This window comes from Spermophilus citellus, assembly GCF_964194105.1.
Source record: "Spermophilus citellus genome assembly, chromosome: 18".
In the NCBI taxonomy this organism is placed as follows: domain Eukaryota; kingdom Metazoa; phylum Chordata; class Mammalia; order Rodentia; family Sciuridae; genus Spermophilus; species Spermophilus citellus.
In genome coordinates, this window is record NC_138200.1 from 63,306,992 (window position 1) to 63,333,933 (window position 26,942).

At 48.3% G+C, this 26,942-nt stretch overlaps 1 protein-coding gene across 1 annotated transcript in view; it reads right to left on the reverse strand.

Annotated features, from left to right (window-relative positions):
* Window positions 1–26,942, reverse strand: part of PKD1L3 (polycystin 1 like 3, transient receptor potential channel interacting) — an 82,218-nt gene that overhangs the window by 11,815 nt on the left and 43,461 nt on the right. Inside the window, exons 23-37 of the mRNA XM_081274732.1 lie at window positions 26,299–26,492; window positions 22,312–22,542; window positions 20,092–20,193; window positions 17,872–18,050; window positions 16,429–16,575; window positions 15,171–15,370; window positions 14,556–14,767; window positions 13,826–14,042; window positions 10,691–10,916; window positions 9,018–9,222; window positions 7,651–7,747; window positions 5,994–6,131; window positions 4,583–4,768; window positions 3,136–3,463; window positions 2,133–2,266 (exon numbers count right to left, since the gene is read on the reverse strand). Coding sequence (XP_081130858.1) covers window positions 2,133–2,266; window positions 3,136–3,463; window positions 4,583–4,768; window positions 5,994–6,131; window positions 7,651–7,747; window positions 9,018–9,222; window positions 10,691–10,916; window positions 13,826–14,042; window positions 14,556–14,767; window positions 15,171–15,370; window positions 16,429–16,575; window positions 17,872–18,050; window positions 20,092–20,193; window positions 22,312–22,542; window positions 26,299–26,492 — 2,796 coding nt within the window. The remainder of the gene's footprint in view (window positions 1–2,132; window positions 2,267–3,135; window positions 3,464–4,582; window positions 4,769–5,993; window positions 6,132–7,650; window positions 7,748–9,017; window positions 9,223–10,690; window positions 10,917–13,825; window positions 14,043–14,555; window positions 14,768–15,170; window positions 15,371–16,428; window positions 16,576–17,871; window positions 18,051–20,091; window positions 20,194–22,311; window positions 22,543–26,298; window positions 26,493–26,942) is intronic.

Consider the following 26,942-nt stretch of genomic DNA (forward strand, 5'->3'; position numbering starts at 1 on the left):
CAAGGGGTGGCAGGATCAGAGGAGAGGACTCAGAGACCCAAGGGACTGAGTGTGGACACATGCTCGATGCCATAGACCATGCACACACTGGAAGGGATGAAAGGGGCTACACTGGAAGTTCCACGGGACACATGACCATTCATGCAGTCACCTCCAGCAAAGCATCCACCCCATCAGCATCAGTCCTTGCTTTCCTCCAGCTGGCTTGCTTAAAGCCACTCTACTGCAGATCAGTCCTTCTGGTGGCCAGTATGCCTAAAACCCAACCTCCTTTTGAATATTTTTCCTGCACTTGTGTGTCTTTTCCTTGTTTTCTGCTAATTGTTGTTGGTGGTGTTTTGTTCTTTTTCCACTGTAATGATATTTGGGTGATAATGTTGTAAACCAGTTTGACTGGTGAGGCTGGTGGAGACAAAGTCAGCTAAGGGTGACAAGGAAGACATGGAAGCCATCTGAGCCCCTGAGGGACTGCAGTGCTTGGCAGACTCCATCAGCCCTCCACAGACTTCTTATGTGTGCAAACACAATTCAATCAGGGGAGGTTTGGACCAGTTATTTTAGAGTTCCTTAAGAGACAAAAAAGGAGGCAAAAATATACAAATAACTCCAAAAACAAAATTAGAAAGAATTCATTGACCATAGGGACTGACAATGGAAGTCAAAAGCCTTTTACTGTTCACTTTACACAATTTTGAATTTTTATTTATTGTTGTTATGATGATGATCATGATGACGTGGCTCAGTGATGAGCATGTACTCTACCACTGAGCTGCATCCCCAACCCTTTTTATTTTTTATTTTGAGACAGGGTCATGCTAAGTTGCTGAGGCTGGCCTTGAACTTAAAATCCTTCTGCCTTAAAAATCCTTTTATTGGCGTTACACCGGGAAAGTGCAGCCGTTGAGGGCTGGGAGATGCTACAGCTTGCTGGGAGTCAGCTGTAGGGCCCCATCTCACCCCAAATTAGATATTCATCCTATGCTGGGGATGTAATCCAGGGCCTCACGCATGCTAGGACTGAACCACTTAAAATCCCTTCTGCTGGGATTACAGGTGTACACCACCACACTTGGCTTCAACCTGAATTAAAAAAAAAAAAAACCCACAAGCATACGTTTTTCTGTGTATGTTATGCTAGGTCTTGAACCCAAAGGTACTCTACCACTAATCTACATCCCCAACCCTTCTATTTTTTAATTTTTTATTTTGAGTGAGGGTCTCGCTAAGTTGGACAGGCTGCCCTCAAACTTGAGATCCTCCTGCCTCAGCCTCTCAAAGTGCTGGAATTACAGATGTGAGCCACCATAACTGGGTGAAATTATGTTGTAATTATAAAAGTAATATATAATTGCTGGGAATGATGGCACATACCTGTAGTCTCAGCCAACCAGAAGACTGAGGCAGGAGGATCACAAATTCGAGGCCAACCTCAGCAACTTACCAAGACTTTGTCTCTACATAAAAATAAAAGGGACTGGGGATATAGCTCAGTGGTAAAGTACACCTGGGTTCAATCTCCAGTACCACAAAAAACAAATAAAATATAATTTAATATTTTTTAAATGTTCAGTTTTTAGTGGAGAGGAGGTTGAGTTTTAGGCAAATTGAGCATTAACTGAACAGGCTATAGGTTGGTGTTTTTAATAGCCTATGATTAACATTTTAAAAGAGGAGGCAGAAAGGAGGGGATAGAATGGGAAATAGGAGAGCATCCCATGTAGTTGGGGAAAACATTTTTTGTGAAGCTTTAGTTTTGGTTGTATACAAATGTTGAATTGTTATATCAAATGTGCTTCCTAGTGTAGATTGATGCACACTTTATAAAATGTTCTTTTAGGTAACATTACCTGTTAACAGGTAACCTTCACCAGCCCCTGTCTAGAGCTTCCATTTCGCTCCTCCAATACAATAGAAAGCTCCAGAATGAGCTGGAAGAGCTGCCTTCAGGCTCCAACTGTGTCACTTTGGGCCAGAGAGAAGAGGGGAAGAAGTCTAGGCCAGCTCTGACACCTTGATTTTGGGGGCCCAGGGATGTACAGCAGCAGGAAAAACCAGAGCCCCCCCCCAATTTCCCATCCCAGCTGGGTCAGGAGACCCAGCCCAGAGGAGACCCAGCAGGGGAGGCAGCCCACCCAGGCCACTGGTCTCCAGCGTGAGTGTGACGATGCAGAACAGGTTGACATTGGCATTGTAGACGGTGAACTCCACAAACACTGCTCTAGTCAGAGTATCCAGCCAGGTGTTGTCAAAGAGATACTGAAGAATTCTGTGGGAAAGAGCAGCATCTGGGGCATCTCCATCCTGTGGAGGCCTCTGCCCCTCAGTCCTGGATGGGACCAGGGTTTCCTGTTTAAACCTCCCTTTGCCCTTGCTCTGATCCTTGGCCACCAGGGTCGCTCCTTAGAATGGTCCCACTTGGCCAGCCATATCATGATATCTGGTACCCACAGTCTCTTGGCCATCAGAGCAGAAGCTTTCAAAGGATGGTCCCCAACCAGCATTTGGGAACTTATTGCAGATTTTCAGACCTCACCTCAGACCTGCTGAATCAGAAACTTGGAGCTAGAGGATATGTGCTCTGATGAGTCCTCCATTCAGGGGAATATCATGCTTTTTTAATGACAGCTATGATATTGGAGGAAAGCCATAAAACACCAGGGACTTAGGCAGGCAGCAGCTGCAACAGTGAGGTCCTCTGGAGGCTGGTAGCTCACAAGACCAGATCCTGGGAAGTTGTCAGCTGACTGTAGCACATGTTCTGGCGATGGCCCATGACCATCAAACCCTGAATGCCCCCTGTACAACCTAACCACCTCTCCAGGCCTTGGTTTCCTCATCTACCATAGTGTTAACACAAGTCCCTCAAGATCATTGCGAGGAGTGCTTGCCTCTGCACCCACATGTATACCCATGAGCATAGTAACAATGGCTGGAAAGGGATTTTCCTCCCAACTCTGAGAATGCAGTTTCTAAGGGCCTGCAAACATAATCTGAGTGCTTCTGAGTCTCCCCCACCCTTCCAAAATGACATGAAGGAACTTGACTTAGCCCCATTTTGAAGGCTGAATCTTCCAGTCTATCATGGATTCTAGAAAATTGCTCCACTCAGCTGCAAAAGAATCAAGTCAGCCTTACCGTGATGCACTTTGGAGATCAGTCCCCAAAGGGACCACATAGCCTCCTCCTCGGTACACAGTAAGTTTGCCCCACATGGGATAACCTTGACGTTGGCTCTGGCTCTGGTACTGCCAAGCCTGGGGAAAGCGGTTGCTATTATTGAGGGCGGAGGCATTCCAGCCTTCTCCATAGTCTGCCAGGTCTTCAACATCCCAGGAATATGGCGCACGGCATCTGTCCAAAGAAGCCTGCAGCTGTTGGACCAGAAGGCAAGAGTTTTCCCGGATCCTCACTTGGCGAATGTGGGCACTGCCAACTAGCTTGGAGTTTCCATCAGTGACAAAGCCTAAAGATGAAAACCAGGTCAGTAAATCTAACTATCAAAATCATCTTAACACATTCCAAGCTCCCTGGCCTGGACGCTCCTCTGAACTTCAGTCTGCCCATCATAGAGACAGCCCAGAGAAGCTCGTGACCAACCATTATCTACTCTCATCCCAACGACTTTGCCATCTTTCTATCTTGGATTTACTCTATGCCCTCCATAGGTTCTCTTGGGGAATGGCACTCCTCACCCTAGCATCAACGTGGATACCATCTGTGCCCTTTCCCCTCAATCCTCACACTCTTTTGGAGGCAGGTATTGAGGATTGAACTCAATGACACTTACCACTGAGCTACATCCTGTCTTTTTATTTTGAGACAGGGCCTTGCTAAATTGCTGAGGCTGGCCTTGAACTTGTAATCCTCCTTCCTTAGCCTCCCAAGTCACTGGGAGCAAGCTCTGCCATGCATGGCTCAACTCACATCCTAATGTTCACCATATCCCAGCATTACCACCTCTTCCATGTTTTATGTACCCATCCCCTTCTTTCCATCACACTGTCCTCTGACTCTGCATCAGCCCCCAGCATGTCTCTCTAGCATCTTGACTAGCCCACCATCTACCCCAGCTTCCGGGTGCTTCCAGAATGATCCTTATACCACAGATTTGTGTTGCTCCCTTATTGAGAAAACTCCTGTGGTGCCTCCTTTCCTCAAAGATAAAAGGTGAATTCAGCTCCTTCACAGCCTGGTCCCTGCTTCTCACTGGTCCTTAACTCAGACCCTACATTGTCACTATACTCAGTGCTGTGTAGTTCTTAGGATGTGCCGTGGAGTGCCCAGGCTCAGATATTCTCATGTTGTTTGTCCTGCCTAGTGCCCGGTTTTTGCCTAGCCAATGTGTGCTAGCTTAACTCTCATTTAAGATTTCTCCACTCTGCTTCAGAGGAGAGTTAGTGACCCTCCCTGCACATGCCCAGCCATCCAGAGGGTCTCCTTCAATAGCATATGGCTATTGGAATAACCACTCGCCTATTCATTGCCTTTGTTATGAGGCAGATTGTGGACTTGCACCATCTCATAAGGAGACCGTATTGTCATTGACCCTCACTTCCCCAAGAGTAGCATGCAGGGACTGTACCTGTGTAATGACCGTACAGGTTGTTCACAAGGGTGGTGTTAGCCCACTCGAAGAACTCTTGGAAGCCCAGCACGGCTGAAAAGCCTCGGGTGAAGCTGTGTTCGAGGTGTCTATTGAAATGGTAGGCACTGGGGTCCCTCTGCCCATAGGCCACCAGCAGTAGCATCCACAGGAAGCCCAGGTACGCTGGAAAGGAGGCACAGCTGCCAGTCAGGCAGGATTCTCGACTCCACCAAGTTAGGGTAGAACGTGGATGGTGCATGGCTCAGAAGAGTGGAGGTCTCACAGAACAGCCCCTCCCCTTTGGAATAACAGAGCCAATCTTCACAGAGACGGCAGAGAGCAGTGAAGTCCTTGGACCAGGAGGCCTCCTGTCTGGGTTCCAATCCCAGCTGTGCCACTTGCTATCCACAGGCCCTTTGCAAATGATTCAGCCCCTCTGTGGCTCACTCCTTATCTGTGGAATTTGCGTATAATTTTCTGGCACAGGGTTGTGAGGAGGTGATCAGTTAATATTTATAAGCACTTAAAACAGAGGCTGCACAGAGTTTGTGCTGTGTTAGTGTAAAATAGAATCATTTAAAACATGCATCTGCCCTGTTGCATTGCTGAGGACACAGAGCTTGCCTGGCTCGCTGGAGACAGAACAGTGTGATGTGAGGGCTCACCAGATGCACACATCTGGTTCAGGAGGCTCTACATCATAACCACTTTGGGGAACAGATTCCTACTAAGCCAGAACCTTGGCCTAGGCCTGGGGAACATTCTGAGGACTCTTCCCCCGAGGACCTGGACAGATACCGATAAGTAGGACAGTTCAGGACTGTACTGCACTCTCTCCCTGAGGCCCCCAGCAGGACTGGGCCCGCTCACTTCCTTCCCTCCTTCTACTCTCCCTTACCACCACTGAACCCAGGGCCACCTCCCAAATGAACTCCTTGCACCCAGATCTGCTCTGGGGAACTCAGAGGAAACTGCACCCTGAGATTTGGGAACTCCTGGCCAGAGGACCCAGGGAAACCTCTGTGAAGACACAGTGATCAGGCTGAGATTTAAAGGATGAGCAGAATTATCCAGAAGAAAGCTGGGGAGGAAGGGTGGACACCTTCCAGGCAGGAATCATCTGGCCAAAAGAGAGAGCCCTGGGTCCAAGAGCTGTAGAAGCCACTGTGGCTGGAGTTTGGGGCACAAGGAACAGAGGGGGTTTCTGCTATGGGTGGAGCCTCAGGAGGGAACTCAGACTTCATCCTAAGGGCCATAAGGACACTAAAGGATTTCAAGTGTAGAGCAGAAGCTGGGGTAAGTTGCCATCTAGGGAAACTGAGGCTCAGAAGCCGGGAGACACTTGGCAAAGACTGTGCAGTGAGTGTGCCAGGTCTGTGCTGAGACCCAGACTGGGAAACCTGCCTACCCAAGATTTCTCTGCTTAGGGCAAATGCTCTCTGTTCCTTGAGGTGGGTGGTTTTCATCTTCTCAATGGCGGTGGCAAGAGGTGGCTGATAGACGGGCTTGCTGCTGCATCTTCGTGCTCGGAACAAGACGTAGGGGCCTGTGGGAACAAGAATGCCAGGGCAGTCCCCCAAGCAGGCAGTGGGACCAGGCTCTGTGCAATCAGAGATGCCGATTGTTAGCACTCTTCTGCTGTAGCCACTTAAGGGAGTGCACCGACCCAGCTACCTTTTGGATCCATGCCCCCAGTGACTCCTAACACCAGAATTTGCCATCTCTTGCCTCCCTACTGCCCCCCCTCATTTCCACATATGGCCTAATATTTTTGGTTCTCATTAGCAACCCACAGTGATTTTTGTAAAATCACAAAACAGATCACCACTCTTCTGTTTAAAGACCTTCTATTTAAAGATCTCAGCTCGTCCAAGACCCTGCCTGAAGCCTCTCTACCTTGTCTTTAATCATCACCTCCACCCCGAACTCTACCTGCTGCAGCCAAACTATCCATAATTGTTATAAAATGACAAGTTCCATCTGGCCTCAGGACCTTTGCGTACACCACTGTACCATCCTCCCTTCCTTCCCCCTCAGCAGAGGCCTGCACTGGTCCCTCCCAGCCCTGCTCTTAGATTTCAACTTGTGCACTTAATTGCTTAATGTCATCTCTCCAGATGGCCTGTTTATTCCAGAGGCAATGACCTGATCCTTCCAGGCAGTGTCATGCTGCCTAGGGCAAGGGAGGCGTGGAATTGACTTTAGTTGGGCAAGAGGGACTCTTCAGGAGTGACAAATCTGAATTGCAGTGAAGGTTATATAACCCTCTAAATTTATTAAAATCAGCCAATTGTGCACTAAAAACGAGTACATTTTATGTAAATTTTGTTCTTGAGCCATCATGGCTGGCATGCAGCCAGAGCTCTCTGAAGAATGGCCAGAGAAATGGTGGAATGAATGTTTAATTGGGCCAAGGCTGGCATAAATTTGGAGATGCCAAATTGGAGAAAAAGTACTCTTTTCTCCTCAAAGAAGATTTTAATGGGCCTTGTGGATCTGTAGAGCCAACACTTTCTCCTAGAAAGAAGAACATGGTCCGGGTTGAGGCAACTCCACTAAGTGATCATGTGTGGAAAGGGGCTCTGGTTTGTTTGTTCCTGACTTATTTTCCCTGAAGGTTGAGATGGGTTATTAGAGGGTTCGTTCTACTTTCTTTGTTCCTTTGTTTTTGTATCCTCTCAGTGTCAGCGCTCAGGAATTTCCATCTGGAAGAACTACCTTGCCCAGGGACTTGAGTCTCAGGAAGAAAGCTGCTTGCTTGGAACACACAGAGAGGACAGCCAGGGTAGAGAGAGGGAGGGTCCCTGAGGTGTCTTTCTGGATGAAGGGTCCTGCTGGGGTGTCAGAGCAAAAGGCTGGGGAGGGAAGGAACAGGCTGCTGGGCAGACAAGGGGCCACTTTTGTCTGACTGGTTTGGTGTGGCTCCCAAATCCAAGGAGAAGGCTGGAGGAAGACCGCCCCCCACCCCCACCCCAGGCTGCAGAGGCTGGACTCTGAAGTTGTATGGCCTCCTCAAGACCACTAGGTGGCTAGGACCCTGCTTCCACCCACAGAGGCCCCATTACCTGGGCTGGACAGATGTCCCGGCAGTGGGGGCATAGTCTCCTCCTCCTCCTCCAGTCTCTTCAAGACCAGCGCAAAGAAAGCAGCAAAGCCCAGTACCTGCAAATCACTGGGGTGAACCCCGAGCCCACCCTGGAAACTCTTAGGGCTGGTCCGAGAGGGACAGGACATTTGTGTGCTGGGCACAGGAGCCAGGCTCTGGGGCAGGCAAGTGGGAAGCTGGCCACCCTTTGCAGAGAGGGAGGCAGTGAGGAGGAGTGTGAGCCACCAGCCAGGTGGGGTACTGGCCAGACTTGAACTCACCAAGCCTGCCCACCTCTACTCGCCCACAGAGGACTACCCCAGCCTGTGGGCTTCCAACATAGGGGCCCTCCTCCTCCTCCTCCACCCTGTCCTCCAGCCTTCAGTGGTGCGAGAACTCACCCTGCACCTACTCTGCACAACAGTAGGGCTCTGCGGGGTGGCTGGGAACAGAAGAGTCAGGACACACCTGCGCCCTTAGTATTCTAGCCTAGTCTGTGGGGAGTTCTCGAAGGTTTTGAGTCTTATCATAAAGTCTGTTCAGAGTAGAATGGGAAGCAAAGGATAGAAGGAGAGTGGGGACTTGGTGACATCCCACAGGCGTCAGGAGTCACCAAGTGACCCTCCTTTCTGCAGCCCCCACCCCAACACTAACTCCTCCCTACTGCCAGGGGTTCCCCAGAGATGGCCTGTTGACTGCTCCTTCCAAGGTGAGCTGGGCCCCCACCCACCCAGCTCCAGGTCAGGGCTTGGTGTTTCTTCAATGCTAGCACGCTTGTTGTAATTTTACCTTTCGGAAACAGGGCATAGCTCCTAATTGGTGCACACACTTAATGACTGAGCATTATATTGTGAAAGAAAATTAATTTCTTTTAAATTGCCATTCTCTCATAATCAAAAATATCTTAGGATTAAGGAAACAGGGTATTCATATTTATAGATATACATAGGGTCCAGGGCAAAATGTTTGTGATCTTAACTTCTCCTTCTTCCCAGGTCCTTGCACCTGTTAGGCAAGCTCTACCACTGGCTACGTCCCAGCCCTGGGGTCTTAACTGCTTCACTTCAGGTCTCCTCCCCTACAGAATTTCTCACAATTCCATAATCTCACTTGGTTATGAAAGCAAGTCTCTCCACGCAGCACCAAGCCTGACCCAGCGAGTGTCGGATAACATGGGTTATTATGCTGAGGCCTTCATGACCCTCCCTGCCCAGAGCCTGCACAGAGGTGGTGTTCCATGGAGGCTCCTTGAATGAATCCATGGCCTAAGCCCAAGGCAGGACCAGTCATGGGAGGGTAAGGGCAGGTGGAGGGAAGAGGGTGGCACTTTGGAACAGGGGTCCTGACCTTAAGGGGCTGAGTGATGAACACACTCTCCACCAAGGATACAGCCATGGAGATGAGCCACCGAAGGGAGCTGGCCCGCCCATAGTGCAGTCCATAGAGCATCGTGAAGAAAGCCGCCACACCTCCCGTGGCCACCACCAGGAGCCAGCCCACCAGGACGCACCACCAGGGCAGGCCACCACGGGACCTCCTGGCCCATGGAATACTACAAAGGAGAGTGGACAGTCAGGGTGGTACCAGTGGCTCAAGTTCAAATCCTTTTCTGCCCTCATCATCTACATGACAGTGGCCAAGCTCCTTGACCTCCCAGACCCTCTGTTTTGTCCTCTGTAACCTGCTACCTCAAAAGACTATTCTAGGTGCTGGGGTTGTAGTTCAGTGGTAGAGCGCTTGCCTCGTATGCATGAGGCACTGGGTTTGATCCTCAGCACCACATAAAAATCAATTAAAAAAGACATGTGTGGGGTTGGGGATGTGGCTCAAGCGGTAGCGCGTTCGCCTGGCATGCGTGCGGCCCGGGTTCGATCCTCAGCACCACATACAAAACAAAGATGTTGTGTCCGCCAATAACTAAAAAATAAATATATAAAAAAAGACATTGTGTCCATCTACAACTAAAAAAAATTAACAGACTAGTGCTGAGGGCCATTGCCAAGTAGGAATGACGCATCGAAATTTCCTTGCCATGTTATATGGACTTGCCTTAGAATTTCGCTGTTGACATTGCATGTAAGGTGACCTTGCTCAAGGACCAGGGCAGATCCGGGTTTAGAGCTGATCAGGTTTGAGGAAGTATCCCGCTCCTTGAGTTTAAGGCGTTCCCAGTTTAAGACAATAGGGGTTTTAGGGAAGTTGGAGGTTGAGGATTATTGCTGCTGGGATTAGGGTGTTCCTGCTGCCTGAGCTCCCGTCAAGTACAAGCAGTCTCATTAAGGTCTGCTGGAAGAAAGCCCCCCAACTAAACACTTTATACAGACTTGCTCCATTATTCCCTCATAGCAATCCTAGAAATGGGCTGTATATAATTTTTTTTTCACTTTTATCATGAAAAATGTCTCATCAAAAATTATCAAGCACAGAAAACCCTAGGTACAGCAATTGATTCCCACATTGTCACCACCTTGACATGCTATCCCATTTGTCCCTGGCTTCCTTCTCCCTTTATTAGGGAATGTTTAAAAATAAGCTCCAGACATAATTCAAAATCTAATTACTTCAAAGTGCAACTCAAAAATGATCATTTTCTTACCAAGTTACTATGCCATCATCACAGCTAACAAATGAGTAATAATTCCTCAGGGTCATCTAATAACCTGTCTGTAGTCAAACCTCACTATTTATCTTAAAAAATATATAATTTGTTTTAAGTTTGAAACAGGAGATACCCATTATCACTCCCACTTTACAAGAGAAGGAGGCTCAGAGAGGGACTGGCCCAAGGAGGCACAGCTAGGAAAAAATCCACACGAAGATGGCTACAGATTGTAAAGTGCTGTGCCCAGGGTTGCAGGTGTCTTCCAAGACAGCTTGGCTCAACATGCTTCCTTCAGGAGTCCCAAGTCCCTTCTGCTTAGAGGTCTGGGGTGAGAGCATCCTCCTAAGGTTCCTCAGGATAGGATGCCCTCTCCCACAGCCCCCAGGCTGTCCTGCTCGTCACTGGGAAAGTGGGTTACCTGACATATGCCGGGGCCAGGATGCCCAGCTGTCCCCCCAGACAGCCCTTCAGGGTCTGCAGCTGCCTGAGGGCCTGGGCGTGGCTGTGGTGCGGGAAGCCTCCGGGCCCCACCAGTCTCAGCTCTTGCTCCACGTGCTGCAGCTGAAGGTAGAGACACTGCCTGTAGGTGCTGCCCTTCCAGGGACTGCTGGGGGCCAACTTGGGCTCCTGGCACTGTGCTTTCTCTGGGGGGAAAAAAGAGAAAGCCATAGCTGAGCTGACTCGGAGCCAGTTCCAATCAAGATGGCAGCCGGGACAGAGGCAGCTGCCACCTCCCTGAGGATCCTAGAGCCATCCCCACCATGGCCTCATACCATCTGTAGACACTTCACGTGGTAAGTCCTGAACTTGAAGCATGACGCCTGTGAGTCTTGATCTTGTCTAAATCATAAAACGGTTCAAACAGAAGAGTGGAGAGTGATAAGAAGAAACCGCACACCCTGACACCCAGCTGCAAAATCAGTTCCCATGTGTTTTGCCAGCACCCACCCCACTATCCACATGGATTATTTTGCAGCAAATTCTGAAGTTTGTATCATTTCATTAAATAATTCAGTATATTTATGTAGAAGAGAAGGACTTTAAAAAAATAACCATGGCATTATGAATCTTTAGTAATTAACAATATTCCCATCAAATATCCAATCAGAGCCCAAGACCCCCAGATAATCCCATGAATATTCTTCTACAGTTGCTTTGTTCAAATTTCAGATTTAAAAAACAAAGTTTTTGATTTTTTTGCTGTTCTGGGGATAGAACCCAGGACCTGCACATGCAAAACAAGTGCTCTACTACTGGGCTACAAACCCAGATTCTCTGAAACTTTTTAAACACCTTTCATTGTTTTAAATTGCAAAAGTACCAGATTTCTTGGGAGGAAAAAAAACCCAGATTTCCACTATTCCTTTTAAGAGAAGCATGCCTTTTAAGGGAAACGTGGACTCTATAGGTGGAACCAGGCCCCAGTCCCTGGGCAATGGGCTGGAAGGCTGCACCCAGGACATGCTGTCCTGCCGTGAGGGCTGGGCTCTGAACCCCTGTTCACCTTCCCAGAGGGTGTGTGCAGCTGGACACAGGAGATGGCAAAATGGAGCCCTCCCCCCGTGATCCCATCCCAGTCGCCAGTGAGAGGTGAATGGGAATAGTTTGTGTGCAAAGAGAAGACTGTGGTGGGAATGTGTGCCACAGCTAGATCCTTGCCCTGGGCCTCCCTCACTGAAGCCTCAGCTGGGGAGTCCAGTGCGAATACACTCTATTGCAGGGCTCCTGCTCCTGTTTCCAAGAAGGTGCCATCCCTACCAATCAAAACAGAACTAACAAAATACCTGCTTTGTGTCAGGTGGGTGGGGGGCTAAGCCTTCTATATATCTTACAATCTTTTTTTTTTTTAAAGAGAGAGAGAGAATTTTAATATTTATTTTTTAGTTATTGGCGGACACAACATCTTTTGTTTGTATGTGGTGCTGAGAATCGAACCCGGGCCGCACGCATGCCAGGCGAGAGCGCTACCGCTTGAGCCACATCCCCAGCCCCATATATCTTACAATCTTGTTCAGTCCTCACAACTAGCCAAGAAGCCAGGCGGATTAGTGCCCCCATTTTATAGAAGAGGAAACTAAGTCTCAGAGAGGTTGATCAACTTGTCTCAAGTTGCACAGTTGCTATTGCATTGGGAGATCTTGAGTCAGGCTGTGTCCTTAATTCCAAAGCCTCCCAACTCAGGGCCAAGAGTCCAGTGAAAGCAGAGCCCTGCCAGGATGACCTTCATGACCATGGGGTCAGTGTGGCCTGGCTACAAAGGCCCAAGTGCTACAGTAAGGGGATAGGACTTCATCTGGAGGACAGTGGCTCTCCAAATTCAAGGTGCATGAAAAGCAGCAAGGTGCCTGGCTGGAAATGCACATGCCTGGTCTGCCCCTGGAATATTTAATCATAGGGGTTTGGACCAAGATTATGAATTCAAATCACCCATTCTATAACCCACACTGTGTTCTAAGCAAAGTTGAGACGTGACAAGTCTGAGTGCTAAGACCCATTACAGCCATGAGGTGAGCAGTTTTGTTGTGTCACAGGCTCCTGCCACGATGTTCTGCCTCACCCTAGGCCAAAGCAACAAGGCCAAGCCACCATGGACTGAAACCAGGAACCTTTCTTCCTTTTAAATTGATCATCTCAGGTATTTTGTCACAGTGATGGAAGCTGACCCAGATGGGAAAAGGATCAAGAGGAGAGTAAGGAGACTGGATCAAACCACAACAAATGCCATATGTAGGACATGAGACAATGTTACTAAATTCTAGCTGGATATTATAGCAAAAGACACTGAATTTGAGATCTCCTACCTCTGCCAAACAAGAGATCAACAAGTGGTAGAGAAGCATTAAAGATTTAGTGGCTCCAACTGAGATTTTCCTTGACTTCTTGATTAATTAGGAGGATTGAGTAGGAATAGAGAAAAGAACTTTGTCACTCTGTGAATCAATGTCCTTTAATGTGTTCTGCTGCCCTGGTCGTCCGTCATCTTGTGTCCTGCCCCACACATTTGAAAGCAGATCTGGGTCAACTCTGCAGCTCTGACACTTTACAGGAAAAGGAACATGGGGCACAGAGAACTGAAGCATCCTTCCAAGGTCACAGAACTGGTCACCCCAAGACAAGGCAAATGGGTGGCTCTCACTTCATGAAGTTTGGGGAACAGAAAGGATGGTGCAGACTTTAAACAACTCTTTACACAATTTATTATTTGGCCACGAGCAGTGAATGTAAGGAGAGGCATGGTGGCCAAATAGCAGGGGCCCAGAGCCTGGGAGACTTGGGTTGCTCCCCCAAGAAGGATGCTTAAGACCGAACCAAATGTCGGGTGAGAAATGGCCAAGCAGAGAAAGGGTGAGTGACATTCTGGACTACAGGGCCAGAGGGATCCAGGGCATAGTGAAGGCAGCCAGGACATAGTGGGAGGACAGCTGGGTGCCTGTGGTGTAGAAAGGGAGGTGACTGCAGTTTGAGCAGAGGCAGGTAAGGGTACCACCCTGTGACCCTCTCCCCTTGGCTCCAGAATTTCCTTTCTCTGGGCACAGAAATGTCCAGGCCTTACCATTCACTTGTGCAGATCCAAGAGTGAGTGTAAAAGGTTCTCCTCTCTTTTCAGCCTCTTCCTGGAAGCCCTGCCTCCTTGTGTTCTGTGGACGAATGAGGTCTTCCACCAAAGCCAGGAGGTTGTTGATGTCCATCGAGCCCACCGAGTCCCCACCGACGACTGGCGGTGGCACCTTCAGAGCTTTGAACAGCGAGCTGACAAGTCTGCACACATCCTGCAAGGCAGCCCCGTGGGGTAAGCAGACAGAGCCTCAGGGGAGGGCGTGCTGCTTGGGGCAAGGGCACACGCCTGGGCTCAGCAATCTGCATTTGAACCCCACTCTGCCCACTGAGGCATGATCTGGACCTCCCAGGACTTCTGTCCACCACCTCTAACATCTTTTTCTAGGATATAAACTGACTCCCTCCAGGCTGTGATCCTCAGAGAGGCACATGGGAAATAAAAGCATATCCAGTGCAGAAGGCAGCAGGAGTCTTCCGTGGGCTGCCAGCCTGGTAGGCTGTACCGAGTGGACTGTTTCACACAGTAGGCACTCAGAAAGCACATGTGTGTGTGGGTACACATTTGTGTGTGTGTGTGTGTGTGTGTGTGTGTGTGTGTGTGTGTATTAGTTGGTGAATCTTGGCAACTGAGGTTGAGATGGCTTGAGGCTGCTGGGCCCCAACCCTACCCCCACTTCTGCCTGAGCTAGAGTACCCCCTCGCACAAGCTGAGCTTGAGGGCATGCCTTGGTCACTGCTTCAGGTGTCAGAAGGCCATCCTCCATGGGCTGTGGTGCAGGAGTCATCTTGGGGGTCCCCCCAGTCCCCGTGTTCTGCTCCTTTGGGACCCGAGGACAGGTGTTTCGAAAGATCTGGACAATCAAGAGGTTGATGGGGAACATGAGGATGGAGCTCTCCAGCCCGATCATCACTTCCTGCCAAGTGAACTCAATTTTACCTGGGAACAGGGAGGAACAGGGCAAAGGAAGACACAGTCACCAGGAGCCAAGTCCCCTCCACTGCTTCCAGAAGGCGGCTGTGCAGTGAAGGATCAACCGGGCCCTACTCCTGGGATGTCACCTCAAAGCCTTTGGATGTCTTGCCTGGCAAAAGTGTCTTTGTTTACCCGGGGCTGCGGAACATGTCAGATAGTCTGGGCTGACAGTGTGATTTATGGTGGGCCTGAAGCACATGGTGTCAGCTTAACTCTGGGGGACTGAAGGCTAAGATCATAAGGTGGGTGGCCAGCCATGTCTACATGGCTGGGCCCTAGTAAATCTCTGGATCATAGTGGCATGACTAGCAATGAAGACTGATGTCCACCAGCCACTAGCTCTGACCGTCATGACAGCAGGAATTACCCAAGTCCATCTTTTGCTCAGCTGGGTCCTTGGGGACACCCCAAAACATGATACTGGTCAGCATGGTGCACAGGAGCAGGGAGAAGCAGCAGGACACCCTCTGAACGCGTGTGAAGTTGCTCCGAGCTGAGCCGCTGAAGATGGAATACCAGATGTGTCCTTCCTGGAAGCCCGTGGAGGTTTTCATGAAGAACAGGTGGCTGTGGGCAGGCAGGGAGAGGGGACAGGTGTTTAGAGAGAGAGGAGTGGGAGACCTGGTTTCTCTAGCTGCATGGGATCCCAGCCTGCTCTCTTCTAGCCCTGGGACCTTGGATGAGGGTGCTAACAGCTGCACCTCAGTTTACTTGTCTGTAACCTTGTGAGGCACTGGGTTCAACTCTCAGTACCATATATAAAAAAATAAAATGAAGGTCCATAGACAACTAAATATATATATTAAAAAAATAAATTAGGGCTGGGGATGTGGCTCAAGCGATAGTGCTCTCGCCTGGCATGCGTGCGGTCCGGGTTCGATCTTCAGCACCACATACAAACAAAGATGGTGTGTCCGCCGAGAACTAAAAAATAAATATTAAAAATTCTATCTTTCTAAAAACAATAAAATAAAAAAAAATTAAACAAAACTTCTTAAAACAAATGTGGATAACAGCAGACCCTACTTTACCACATGGTTGGAAGGATTCAAAGTTGTCATTTTTGTAATGCATTTGGGACAGTAATAGCACACAGGTGAGTGTTTAGTGTTCACACTGTTATTTGGGGTATAGTTTTAGTATAATAAACTATAATATTATTAATTTTGCTATAATTAGATTATTATTAGAGCATGATTAAAAACTCCTGGCTCTGCATTCAAATGGGATTTGGCTTGAGAGAATAAAAATTGTAAGGCAGATTCCCAATAACAGCCCCCGATTTTCAGTAAAAATTCAAATTGTTTCCTGTGAGTATAATGGAGTTTAACCATAGGAGCTGTTCAAGGGCCCAGACCCTCCAGAGTGCCCAGCACTGAGATTCCTGGGGCAGGCCTGTACTCATTAGTCCATGCCAGTACCCTCTAGAGCTGTCCAGTACTTTGACCACCACACTGAGGCTTGTGGGTGGGCTGGACTTAGGGGAAAGGAACACAAAGAAAGGGCTAGTGGCCAACAACAGTGATTTTCCATGTCATCCTGATCATTCATCAAGTATTTGTTGGGCACAGTACTGTGAGCCAGATACTGCTGGGCACCAAGTGCAGCGAAGAAAGAAAAAGAACCTGAATTGTTTCCTATCCTGCTCTGTGGCCACTGGAAACACCTTGTCAAGGACACAGTCTCCAACATTGATGGACAGCCATGAGTTGCAGAGGAAATACCACTTCTGGTCCATCGCCAGGTCATAGACCATCACCCGGCTCACGTACCTGGAAAAGGGACACGCAGTTGTGAGGATAAGGTGTGGGGAAATGAGACTTCCCTGGGCACCCTGAAGCTTAACACCTCTACAGCCTTGAACCCCAAGAACAGGAGCTGCTGGAGAAAGAAACTGCATTTCACTTCATTGATTTTGGCACCTTGATCAAAACTGGCCTCCTGTGGGGAGCTGGGGAGCCGGCTCTGGGAGGCTGTGGCTGGTCCACAGATGAGCTACAGGAGGGCACATTTGGAAACTCTTGGCCCTCCCCGTGGCACCTGGCCAGGGCCAGTGTCCAGCCATGAGTGAGTACAGCCAAAGCTGTCGAAAGTGCAGGCAGGTGCAGTCAGAACACACTGAAATGACCCTGTCTCACCTTTCTAGCCACACAATCAGGCCACCATCTATCTGGACCTGGGACTTCAAGGGCCTCATCGACCCTGATTGAGGGGGCCTGAGGAGGAAATGGGAGCATCTTGCTTGTCTTGGAGGTCAGCTCCAGCAGCAGCTCTCCCTGTCACTGTACAGCCAATAAGGACAGTCACAAGAGCAAAGTCATTTTCCCAGTGTTCACTGCACAGTGCTGAGAGGAGGGGCTCTCCACGGGCATTTTCATTTCAGGGAGGAAGGCCCATCAGGGGTGTAAGTCACTATGCCAGGGTCATGTGACTAACACCTAAGGATGCAGGGCCTGGAGTGAACAAGACCTGTGACCAAAACCAGAGCTCTCCATGGGCCTGTTATTAGGCTGCATTGCAGCTGGACCTCAACCCTGCCCATCCTGCTTCCTCCTTCCCAGGTCTGATCCTGGACCCCTTAATAGGTACCCAACACACTCATCTCCATTTCAGAGGCTGCTTCCCAGGAACCACCCAATGGCTGAGGCTCATAAGGTGCGGATATTTAATCCCTTGGTTTAATTAAAGACAGTGGTGTAAATGCTGTGTTGTTCTAAAGCCTCCATCTGCTGATGGCACGCAGGCTGACACCATTCATTTAGGTCACTAGTTTGGGCCTCAGACATAATGGGGAAGACCTTGTTCTGAACTTGCCACAAGTGTCAGATTGTTGCTGTGGAAGGGCGAAGGGTAGGCTAAGTCTGGACACCAGGGCTGTAACTTCCAGTCCTCTTGCTCCCGATCTGGTTTGTGTGGATCATGAACCAGGTGGTCCTTCTGACCCCGGTTTCCTCATCCATTCTACATGTTTTGCGGAGGCTTATGAGGGCCAAGAAGGCAACAAATGTGCAGTACCTCGCCCCAACCTGGACTGTGAAGGTCCTCATGGTTTGCTTTCTCTGACTCACCAGGATGGCTGGTCCCCTGAGTTGTCATGCCACAGCCTGAGGCTCCGCAGTTCTCCAAGAGGGAACAGGGTAGAAAGCAAGAAGACATCCACACCTCCTCGCTCAAAAACTGGGGAATCAGGGTCTGACAGGTGATGGGGCTCACTCTCTCCATCCATGCCATAGAGGGTGACAGTCACCTGAAATCCAGAGACCAAGAGTGGCCATCTTCACTTGGGGACTGAGTCCTGCTGGCCTTGCTTAATTGGGGTGGCTAGAAACCAACAAAAACCAATGAAGCACAACCCTTTTACCTTTTCCTCTCCTCCCGTCTTTGACCTGCCTGTTTTTCAGTTGAATACAGATTTGGGGTGGCCCTAACTGCATTCATGTCTTCAAGATCAATTAAGTTCATTTTTAAAAATGCTTGCTGGCAACATTTTCGAACTTCTCGTATGTTTATTTGTAAGGGCTGTAGGGCAAGAAATGGTTTCCTTCCTGTTCTAATTGTCTTTTCAGTGCTTCTGAGTACCTGGCATTGAGAGTGAATAAAGGAGTACCCACTGCTTTGAGAACACATACTCCCAGGGCCACCTTAGAGCTACCAAGTAAGAATAGTGCAGATTGGACCCACGAATCTGTTTTTCTGAAGCTATCCAGGAAGTGTTGATCCGCAGTGCCTGGTTTTCTGAAACAAAAATAGCATCGCAGCAGAACCTGCCTGTGCTGCCTGCAGCCCTTAGCCTCACACAGGTAGTGCTCCCAGCACTGCATCCAACCGCCACCCCTGGCGGCTCTTTCCCCAGGGACTTTCTTTGGCTGTTAGAACCAAAGAAAAGCCAGAGAATGAATGGCCCACACCTGCTGTTCTCATTGTGGGAGGTGGCTGACCAGTGCCTCAGTTCCCTCCTCTCTCAGATGGGATATTCTGGGGACACATGTTTGACACTATTTTTGAGTCCCCCAGTGGCCTTAGACTCAGGTGCCCACAGAGATAATCAGTTTGATCAGGTACCTTTCATCGTCTGCCTGCCTTCCCCTGTACGGATTCCTACTCTTCTACTCTCATTCCCTGGGACTCCATCTCTGATGAATTATTTGCACTTCAATTCTTGTGTCAGAGTCAGCTTTTATAGGGGTGTTTTCCCACCTCCACCATTGACATGGGAGCCAGATGCCCTAAACCTTGCCAACTGTCCCCTCAGAGGCAAGATCACCCCAGTGGAGAGCCACTACCCTAGGGAAACCCAATTAAGACAATATGCCTGTGAATAGAGGGTTTTTCATTCCCCTCCTATTGAGGTCAACTATTTAGCATCCAACAGAAATGAGATGGATAGTTCATTGGCTGTATGAAAATGATTCCTAGTACTTACGTTGGGTCAGACAGCTGATCTAAGACCTAAGATACAGCGATGAATAAAAGTTTTAAATTTAAAAAATAAAATAAATACACATAAATAAAAAATATAATTAAAAAAATAAACAGAGAAATACCCTACTCTCATGAAGCCTGATTGCATTTTCTAAAACAATGGAATTTTCCCCAGGACTGTGTACACAGTGATGATGGTGCCCAAACTGTGCGCCATGGACCCCTCAGTGTCAGTAAGGGAACGTGGAGGCGGCTGCAGGGGATGATGTATTCTGGCAAGGGAACCAGCAAGGAATATAAGACATTACAGAGACAGCCCACACGCACTCCATCACTGAACTCGAGGACTTCAGAGAGCCTGTAAGTAGCAGAAATACTCTCTTCAATAGCCCTGGTCAGCTGCTGGAGGACAGGCAGCTCTGCAGACTGCTGAGCCCTAGTCCAGCTGTCAGCCCATTGAGAGTGTAATTCAAGATTTTTCCTTCCTTCCATTTCCCCTTCTCTTCCACACATTATTTCCCATTTTTCCTTGGTAAGTTTACCGAGTGACTACCTCCTCTGTGGGTAAACTTGCTTTTGGTCAACAAACTGAAAGTCAGCATGATTCTTTGGGAGAAGGGAGAGATGAACAGCTAGACCCAGTGCTCCCTGAACCACTCCTTCTCCTCATTTTAAATATTGGGGCTTAAGGTCATATTTTGTATGACAAAAAGGATTATTTTTTCTAAGATAAAAAAAAAAAAGAAAAGAAAAACTAAGAAAATATTCCAAGAACACAAATCCAGTGTGCTAGTCACTATGGCAGAGCAAGCACTTGGATGGGTGGACCATGCAGATCAGTCCATGGGTCTCCTGTGGTGAGGTACCTTGGAGGACGTGGCTGCCCCTCGCCGGTGTCCTGTGTAGACTGTCACCAGGTAGTGGTACTGGGCAAAGGGGTCATTGTCCTCCAGCACTGTGATCTTCACCTGAACAGAAGGACAGTGTCAAGAGGACCCTACCTGAAACATTTACCCATCACCCACCAGCCAAGAATGAACTGGGCCCTCATGAAAATTAAAGGGCAAAAATAAAATTATGTATGCTATTTATCATTCCATCTGGTGAGAGCTGTACCTTATAAAAGCAGGGTTTTAAGTAAAAAATGTTGGCAAAAATGAAAAAGTTTGCATTCCTTATTAATCATGACCCTATGTGGTTAAATTGGAAGTGAACTTGGCACTAATCTGAGAACATTCACATTTGAGCTAGTAAACCATACAAACTCTTTTCACATGTAATTTCTTATAACATTGTAACCAGATTTGCTTCTGAGGTAATTTGAAAGGAATGAAATGTTAAAATAGTTTATCAAAAACAAAAACAAGGTCAACAATCTGGAGTTGATCAGAGGCTGTAGGGACCCCTGAGACGTGCTGCTCAGGTTTCCCTGCAGTGGGAGGCTTGTGACTAGGCACTGTTGTCAAAGACACAGTGGTCACCTCTTTGAAGTGGTGCCTCCTGAGGCACCTGGCATCCAGTGACTTCTCTGTGAAGTGCCTGGGTGTGATCAAGACCTGGGCCTCTCAGCTGGGCATGGTGATGCACACTTGTAATCCCAGCAGCTCAGGAAGCTGAGGCAGGAGGATTTCGAGTTAAAAGCCAGCCAGCAATTTGGTGAGGCCCTAAGCAACTTAGTGAGACCCTGATTCAAAAAAATAAAAAATGGGCTGAGAATGTGGCTCAGTGGTTAAATGCCCCTGGGTTCAATCCCCGGTACCAAAAAATAAAAATAAAATAAACACTTGGAGTCTGCTTTCTGGGAACCAACCTGCAGCTGAGGCACTTAAATATTAATGTTTAATCCCTTGAGTGAATCAGAACAGTTGCATGAAATGCTGAAACTATTGTCTTACTAAGTGTTATCTTGTTACCATCCTGAGTGGTACTGCTGGGGAGGAGGGCTGAGGAATGGAGAGTTTGCAGAGCTCTGCCACAGTGCAACTTTGCATCCACTTCTGTGTTACCTTAACTATTGAAGCCCTGTCATGAGTCCAACGTGATGCATATGTGGGAAAATTAAAACTACTGTCATTTCAAACCATTTGTTGCATAACCTGCTATTGTTTGGCCATGCTTCTAACCTCAGACTGGTCCTATGCTCAAGGAGAATCTAAGTTTACATCCCAGCTCCTGCCTGATGACTTTTAGCCAATTAATTGACAGCTTGGTCATTTGCTACCTCCTCTTGAAGATGATAGGAGTACTGTGCAATAGAGGATACACTCAGCAAGTTTGGGGTGTTCAGACCTTACACATTCCAAAGAAAGGATCTGCCATTGTATAGATCCTGGGAGGTCATGACTAAGTTCTTGGGAAATCTTGTGTGATAAGAGAGCTTTTGTATTTCTAGGGTATGGGCCAGGCCAGATTGCCTATGCCCAGTGTGACATGTGGCAGGAACTTTGGGCCATGCTCTACCAGGCTGACTTTGTTGAGGGAGACTGGAGAACCAGTACCTGAGGTCAGTCAGATGGATGCTCCCTACCTCTGTGGCTGACTTCCAATCAAACCCAGGACACCACGCTCAGGTGAGCTTTCCTGTTGGCAGAACTCCCCATGTGCTGTCACACGGCATGACTGGGAGAGTTAAGTCCCATCTGTGGACTTTCCAGGAAGGAACAAGCAGAAACTGTGCCTGTCTCTCCTCTGCCCCTGCTCATTTTAACCTGCATCCTTTCTCTGTAAGAACCCCTAACCATGAGCTCAACCACTTTTCTGAACTCAATGAGTCTTTCTACAAACCATTGAACCTGAGGGTGGTCTGGGACTCCCAGCAACAGTACCTTTCTCATTAGGCTGCTGTGTTACATGGGAGTCAACTGGTCCTCAGTAAACAATCAGCATTGTATTCCTGACAATTTGAGAAAAAGGGACATTTTTGTAGATAAAGAGGCTGAGAGGCCAGTTTGCTTGAGATGACCCTAGAGGCTAAAGCCTGGCTTAGCAGTTAGCTCTCAGCAGCTCACCCGGGCTCTCCCCCTGAGGCCCCTACAAGGGGTGACCCCTTACTCCACCCTCCCATGCCCTGGAGCACACAGCCTCACCTTAGCCTGATCTTGCGCATCCTTTCTCCTGGCCCAGATCACCACCAGCACATAGACCATACAGAGGCAGCCAACGGTGGTCACCACCACAGGGTTGTCCTCAAAGGTGGCAAAAAGCTCAGCAGTCTGGTGAACATCGACAGCATTGGGCATCACCAGGAAGGTGCTTCCGAAGAAGGTGAGGTGGTTGCAGAGGCAATGGGTCTGGGAGGGGGTGGTCCGCGGCCCCACCTGCAACCCCCAAGAGACCATGGGTAGAAACGCTTGGGAGCTCATCCCTGACTCCCTTATGCCCATGAGAAAAAAAAAATGACCACCTTGGAGTGGACCCTCCACAATCAGCCTTCTGTGTCCACAAACTCAGTCAACCTCAGTTGGGGGAGGGAGCAGGGAAGCTCACCTGTATTGAACAGGTAGACTTTTCCTTGTCATTATTCTCTAAGCAATGAGGTATGACAATGATCACGTACCATTTTAGTTTTATTAGGTAATATCCTGAGTAATCTAGATATGGTCTAAGGCACACATGAAGATGCGTATCAGTTACGTGCAAATACTACACCTTTTCAACAGGGACTAGAGCTTCCGAGGGTTTCAGTTTCCACAGGGAGTCCTGGAATTCATCTCTGTTGGATACTGTGTGACAACTGTACTAGGGTGTGGAGCCTCAGGATTCCTTTGGGCTTTTTATATTAAAAATTAATTTTAGGTCTGGGGTCATAGCTCAAGAGCAGAGCACATGCCTAGCATGTGTGAAGCCCCAGGTTCAATCTCTACCACTGCAAAAAAAAAAGTTATTTTCCAAATTCAGAGAACATTATTTCTAGCAAGCATCTTCATATCCACATTCTCACTGTGTAGCTCTGAACATCCTGACAACCTGCCTTGCCTATTTAGAGACATGTCGCAGGTGAAATTTGTCCCTACCCCCAGACATAACCATTTTTTTTTTTTTTTGCAAATTTGGATGTGTGCCTCCCATCCTCAGTGCACCTGATGCTCTTTCAAAAAAAATTAATAGATAAACCCCACAACTCAGTACTGCCCTTTTATTCCAAGGTCCATCTCAGGTTGGAGGGGTTAGAAGACTGGCATCTGGAAAGTTCTCTGCTCAAGCACCAGTTGAGGAAGAACCTCCCACAGCCCTGTTTTATGACCCAAAGGTAACTCTTGTCTCTTTCCTTTTTTTTTCTTTTTTGGTACTGGGGCTTGAACCCAGAGGCACTTTACCACTGAGCAATTTCCCCAGCCCCTTTTTATTTTCTTTTTGAGCCAGGGTCATGATAAGTTGCTAAGGGTCTTGCTAAGTTGCCCAGGATAGCCTCCAACTTAGGATTCTCCTGCCTCAGCCTCCCAAGCCGTTGGCATTACTATTGTGCATCACTGCACCCACCATCTCTTTCCCTTAATGAGCCACCAGCAAGTCCCACACGTGGGCACAGTGCCAAATCTTTATTAGAATTTCTGGTGGTTGTTAGTGCTGTGGTTGCTCATTGTTTTTCTCAATGTTTCCTAAACCTAGTCATCATTTGGAAAGGGCTGTGGGCCTCACGTGAACACCTGCCATGCCTCGAAGGAATGGGGCTGGTTTCAGAGAAGAGACTCAAGCAGGTGCCAATGATAAGACCTCAGTGCTGGTGCCTAGAGACGAGTCTTGATTTAGGCCCAACATCTTTCCGTTGAGGGTTTCCATAAAGACCTTGACGTCAGTGGCTTTCCCAGCTTTTTTCCAGCACAGGGTTTTTTCTCTCTTTCTGACAGTTCTGGGGATCCAACCCAGGGCCTTGTGCACACTAAACAAGCACTTTACCACTGAGCCACACCCCCCATAAGGTCCCTTTGAGTAATCTGTGGACCCTCCTGCAACCACAGTTGCACCTTTGATAAATGAATATCAGACCCCTTGTGATGATTCTGCCTTTATCTTGTAAAGGTCCCGAGGTTCAGACGTTTCTTTGGCTATTTAGAGAATTCAGTGGTTTTCCATTCACTCTTGAAAACCCATTTACTTATTTACAACTCTGCAATGAACTCTGCATAATGATCTAATGTCTCTATGTCTGTGTCTGTAATGAGCATCAAGTCCACCATTGGATTAATCATGATTTTTGGTCACACATGACCTCTGAACATCCATGGTTTTATATGCCTGCATTTGTAGGTTCATCTTTTAATAGCATAATAAGCAATGCATCTAAGAACTTACCACTGTAATCAAAAGCTAAAAATCTTCCAGTAACAGGTTTAGCTAAGTAGTCTTCCCCCAACCCATTCCCAACCGCCTCCCAACCACCATCTCAAGCCCTTGGTCATTGTGTCCTTGATTTCTGTTTTACAGCATTGTTATCAACTAATCAGTGTTTAACACAGCAATTGCTTTAACCTTTGGAGCACCCACTGAGTGCCAGGCACCATACTTAGTATTTTACACCCCTAAGCCCACCCACCTCTATGTGGCAGCTATCCCTCATTCCCATTTTAGGATAGGTAAGCTTAGAGAAGTGGGGTGACTTATCCAAGCCATGCTGCTAGTGTAGGAAATGAACCTAAGTCTATCTGATGGCAGAGTCCACATCCCCAGCCCCACACCATCCTGACACCTTGATCCTCAGGCCTTTGAGGATATCTCTTGTGGGTATTTCATGCCTTCCTGGAATACGCTGGCTTCAGAAAAGATGACACACACCCAGGGCTGGTTCCTGAGGCTCAGAGGCTTGCATGGGGAGTGTGGGGAGCCTGCTTTCTCTTGGACATCTCCATGTGCCCCTTTTTCCTACTGTTTTGGAGGCTCTCTGAATGTGGCAGCCCAAAGCCAGGGCAGAAATTGACAAGGCAGTGGAAGCCACCCAGGAGGAGCTCACTCTGAGTCCCTCTGTGGCTCTGATGGGACATGGCTTCTTAGGGCCCTTGTGACAGTTGTTAATAGACATGTGCCATTTGCTTCTTGTCTGTGTCCTCTGCTAGACCGAGAGCTCATTGGGTCTTCTCACCATATCCCTATCGCCAGGTCATGGTGAACATTCAGTGAACTAAAGAAAGAAGGTGCATGTGGTCTATGTTGGGACAGGTGATAGGTTCAATTCCACATGGAGGCTGCTGACCTTGGGAAGGGCACGGAATTTAGTGGAAATCCAACAGAAAAGGTTCTGATAACTGCAAGGCCAATGTCTGTCCCAGGACATTGTCACAGGCCTCAACTCCCTGGGGGCAGAGCTGAGTTGACCTGAGACAGGGGTTTGATTGCAATTAATAAAGCCATGTGCCACCTGGGGCTTAGCAGGACTCACTGAGTGCTGGGGAAGTGGCACCGCGTATTGCTGAGGTTGTGCTCTGGACAGAAGGACTTGGCCTTGAGTCCCAGCTCTTCCACATATCAGGTGTGGGATTTGAGGCAACTTAGTTGAGTCTCTAGAGCCTTTGTTTTATTGTCTGCAAAGTGGAATAACAACTCTCTTGAAGTTCATTATGAAGAGTTGACAAGCTAATGCAAGTAAGCACAGAACACTGTGCTTAGAACAGGATAAGGGGTGCAGCAATGAATTCATTTCCTCAGAAATGACCTCAGCCTCTTCCATCAACTCAATGTTATGAGGCCCTCCTGAGTCACTCATCCACTTGTTCAATGATCATTTGTCCCCAGTAGTGAACAAAGCACAGCATCCCGGCCCCTGGGGTACCCAGTGCCCTGAGTGAATCAGATATCTTTTAAGTGACAGGCAGAGGCCAAAGACCACCTGCTCAGCAGTCTGCAGGAGGGGCATGCCCTGTGTTTACAACAGGAGATATGACCTAGTCACACTCAAGATCAGTTTTCTTGAGGAAGCAGTGCTTAGGCGAAGGCAAGAGGGCATTCTGGGCATAGGAATGGTACATGCAAAGCCCCTGGAGGGGCATAAGACACCATACCAGAAGCAACAAGAAGGGACCTACAGGAGCCAGACACTGCCTTCCAGCCCACCTCGTCTTCTTTTTGCTCCCTCTCCTTACCCGACATCCAGAGTTGTCCCAAGTCTCCTGGACCTCATCCCAGAACACACAATGGGATAGGAAGGTGGTAATGCCGACAGTGAGATTCCCACCAGGGGCAGGCTCCAGGTCAGACTCAGGGACCACTGTCAAATAATAGAGACCTTCTCCAAAGGGCAGGTCCTCTGGGCCCAGGATCCATGTGGACAGCTCATCTGTAAGAAGGGGCTTTGGTCACCCAGAAGCCTCACTGAGACTGGAGCTGGTATCATGGGAGAAGGGGCACCAAGATGACAGGGTAGGGAAACACCCTGAAGTTCTCTCCCTTGTCCTAGGAGGACTTTACCTCCTGATAACAGGAACACAGAAGGGGCAACCCTGGTCAGTGTATAGAACACATCAGAAAGACAGGGGTCACATGCTAGTTCTGTTCCTTGTTGGTGTGTGGGATCTCAGATCAGTTACTTAACCTCTCTATATTATCTTCACCCCAAGAGTTGATAGTTGCCACTGCCACTTCACTGCACTGAGGTCAGTTCTATGCATGCTTAACAGCACCTTTGGGGCACATAGCAAATACTCACCTAATTTTGGCAAAAAAAAAAATAATAATACCACCAACAAAAACAAGTCACTTAAAAATGTGGCACTTAGTTTTTTCTTTG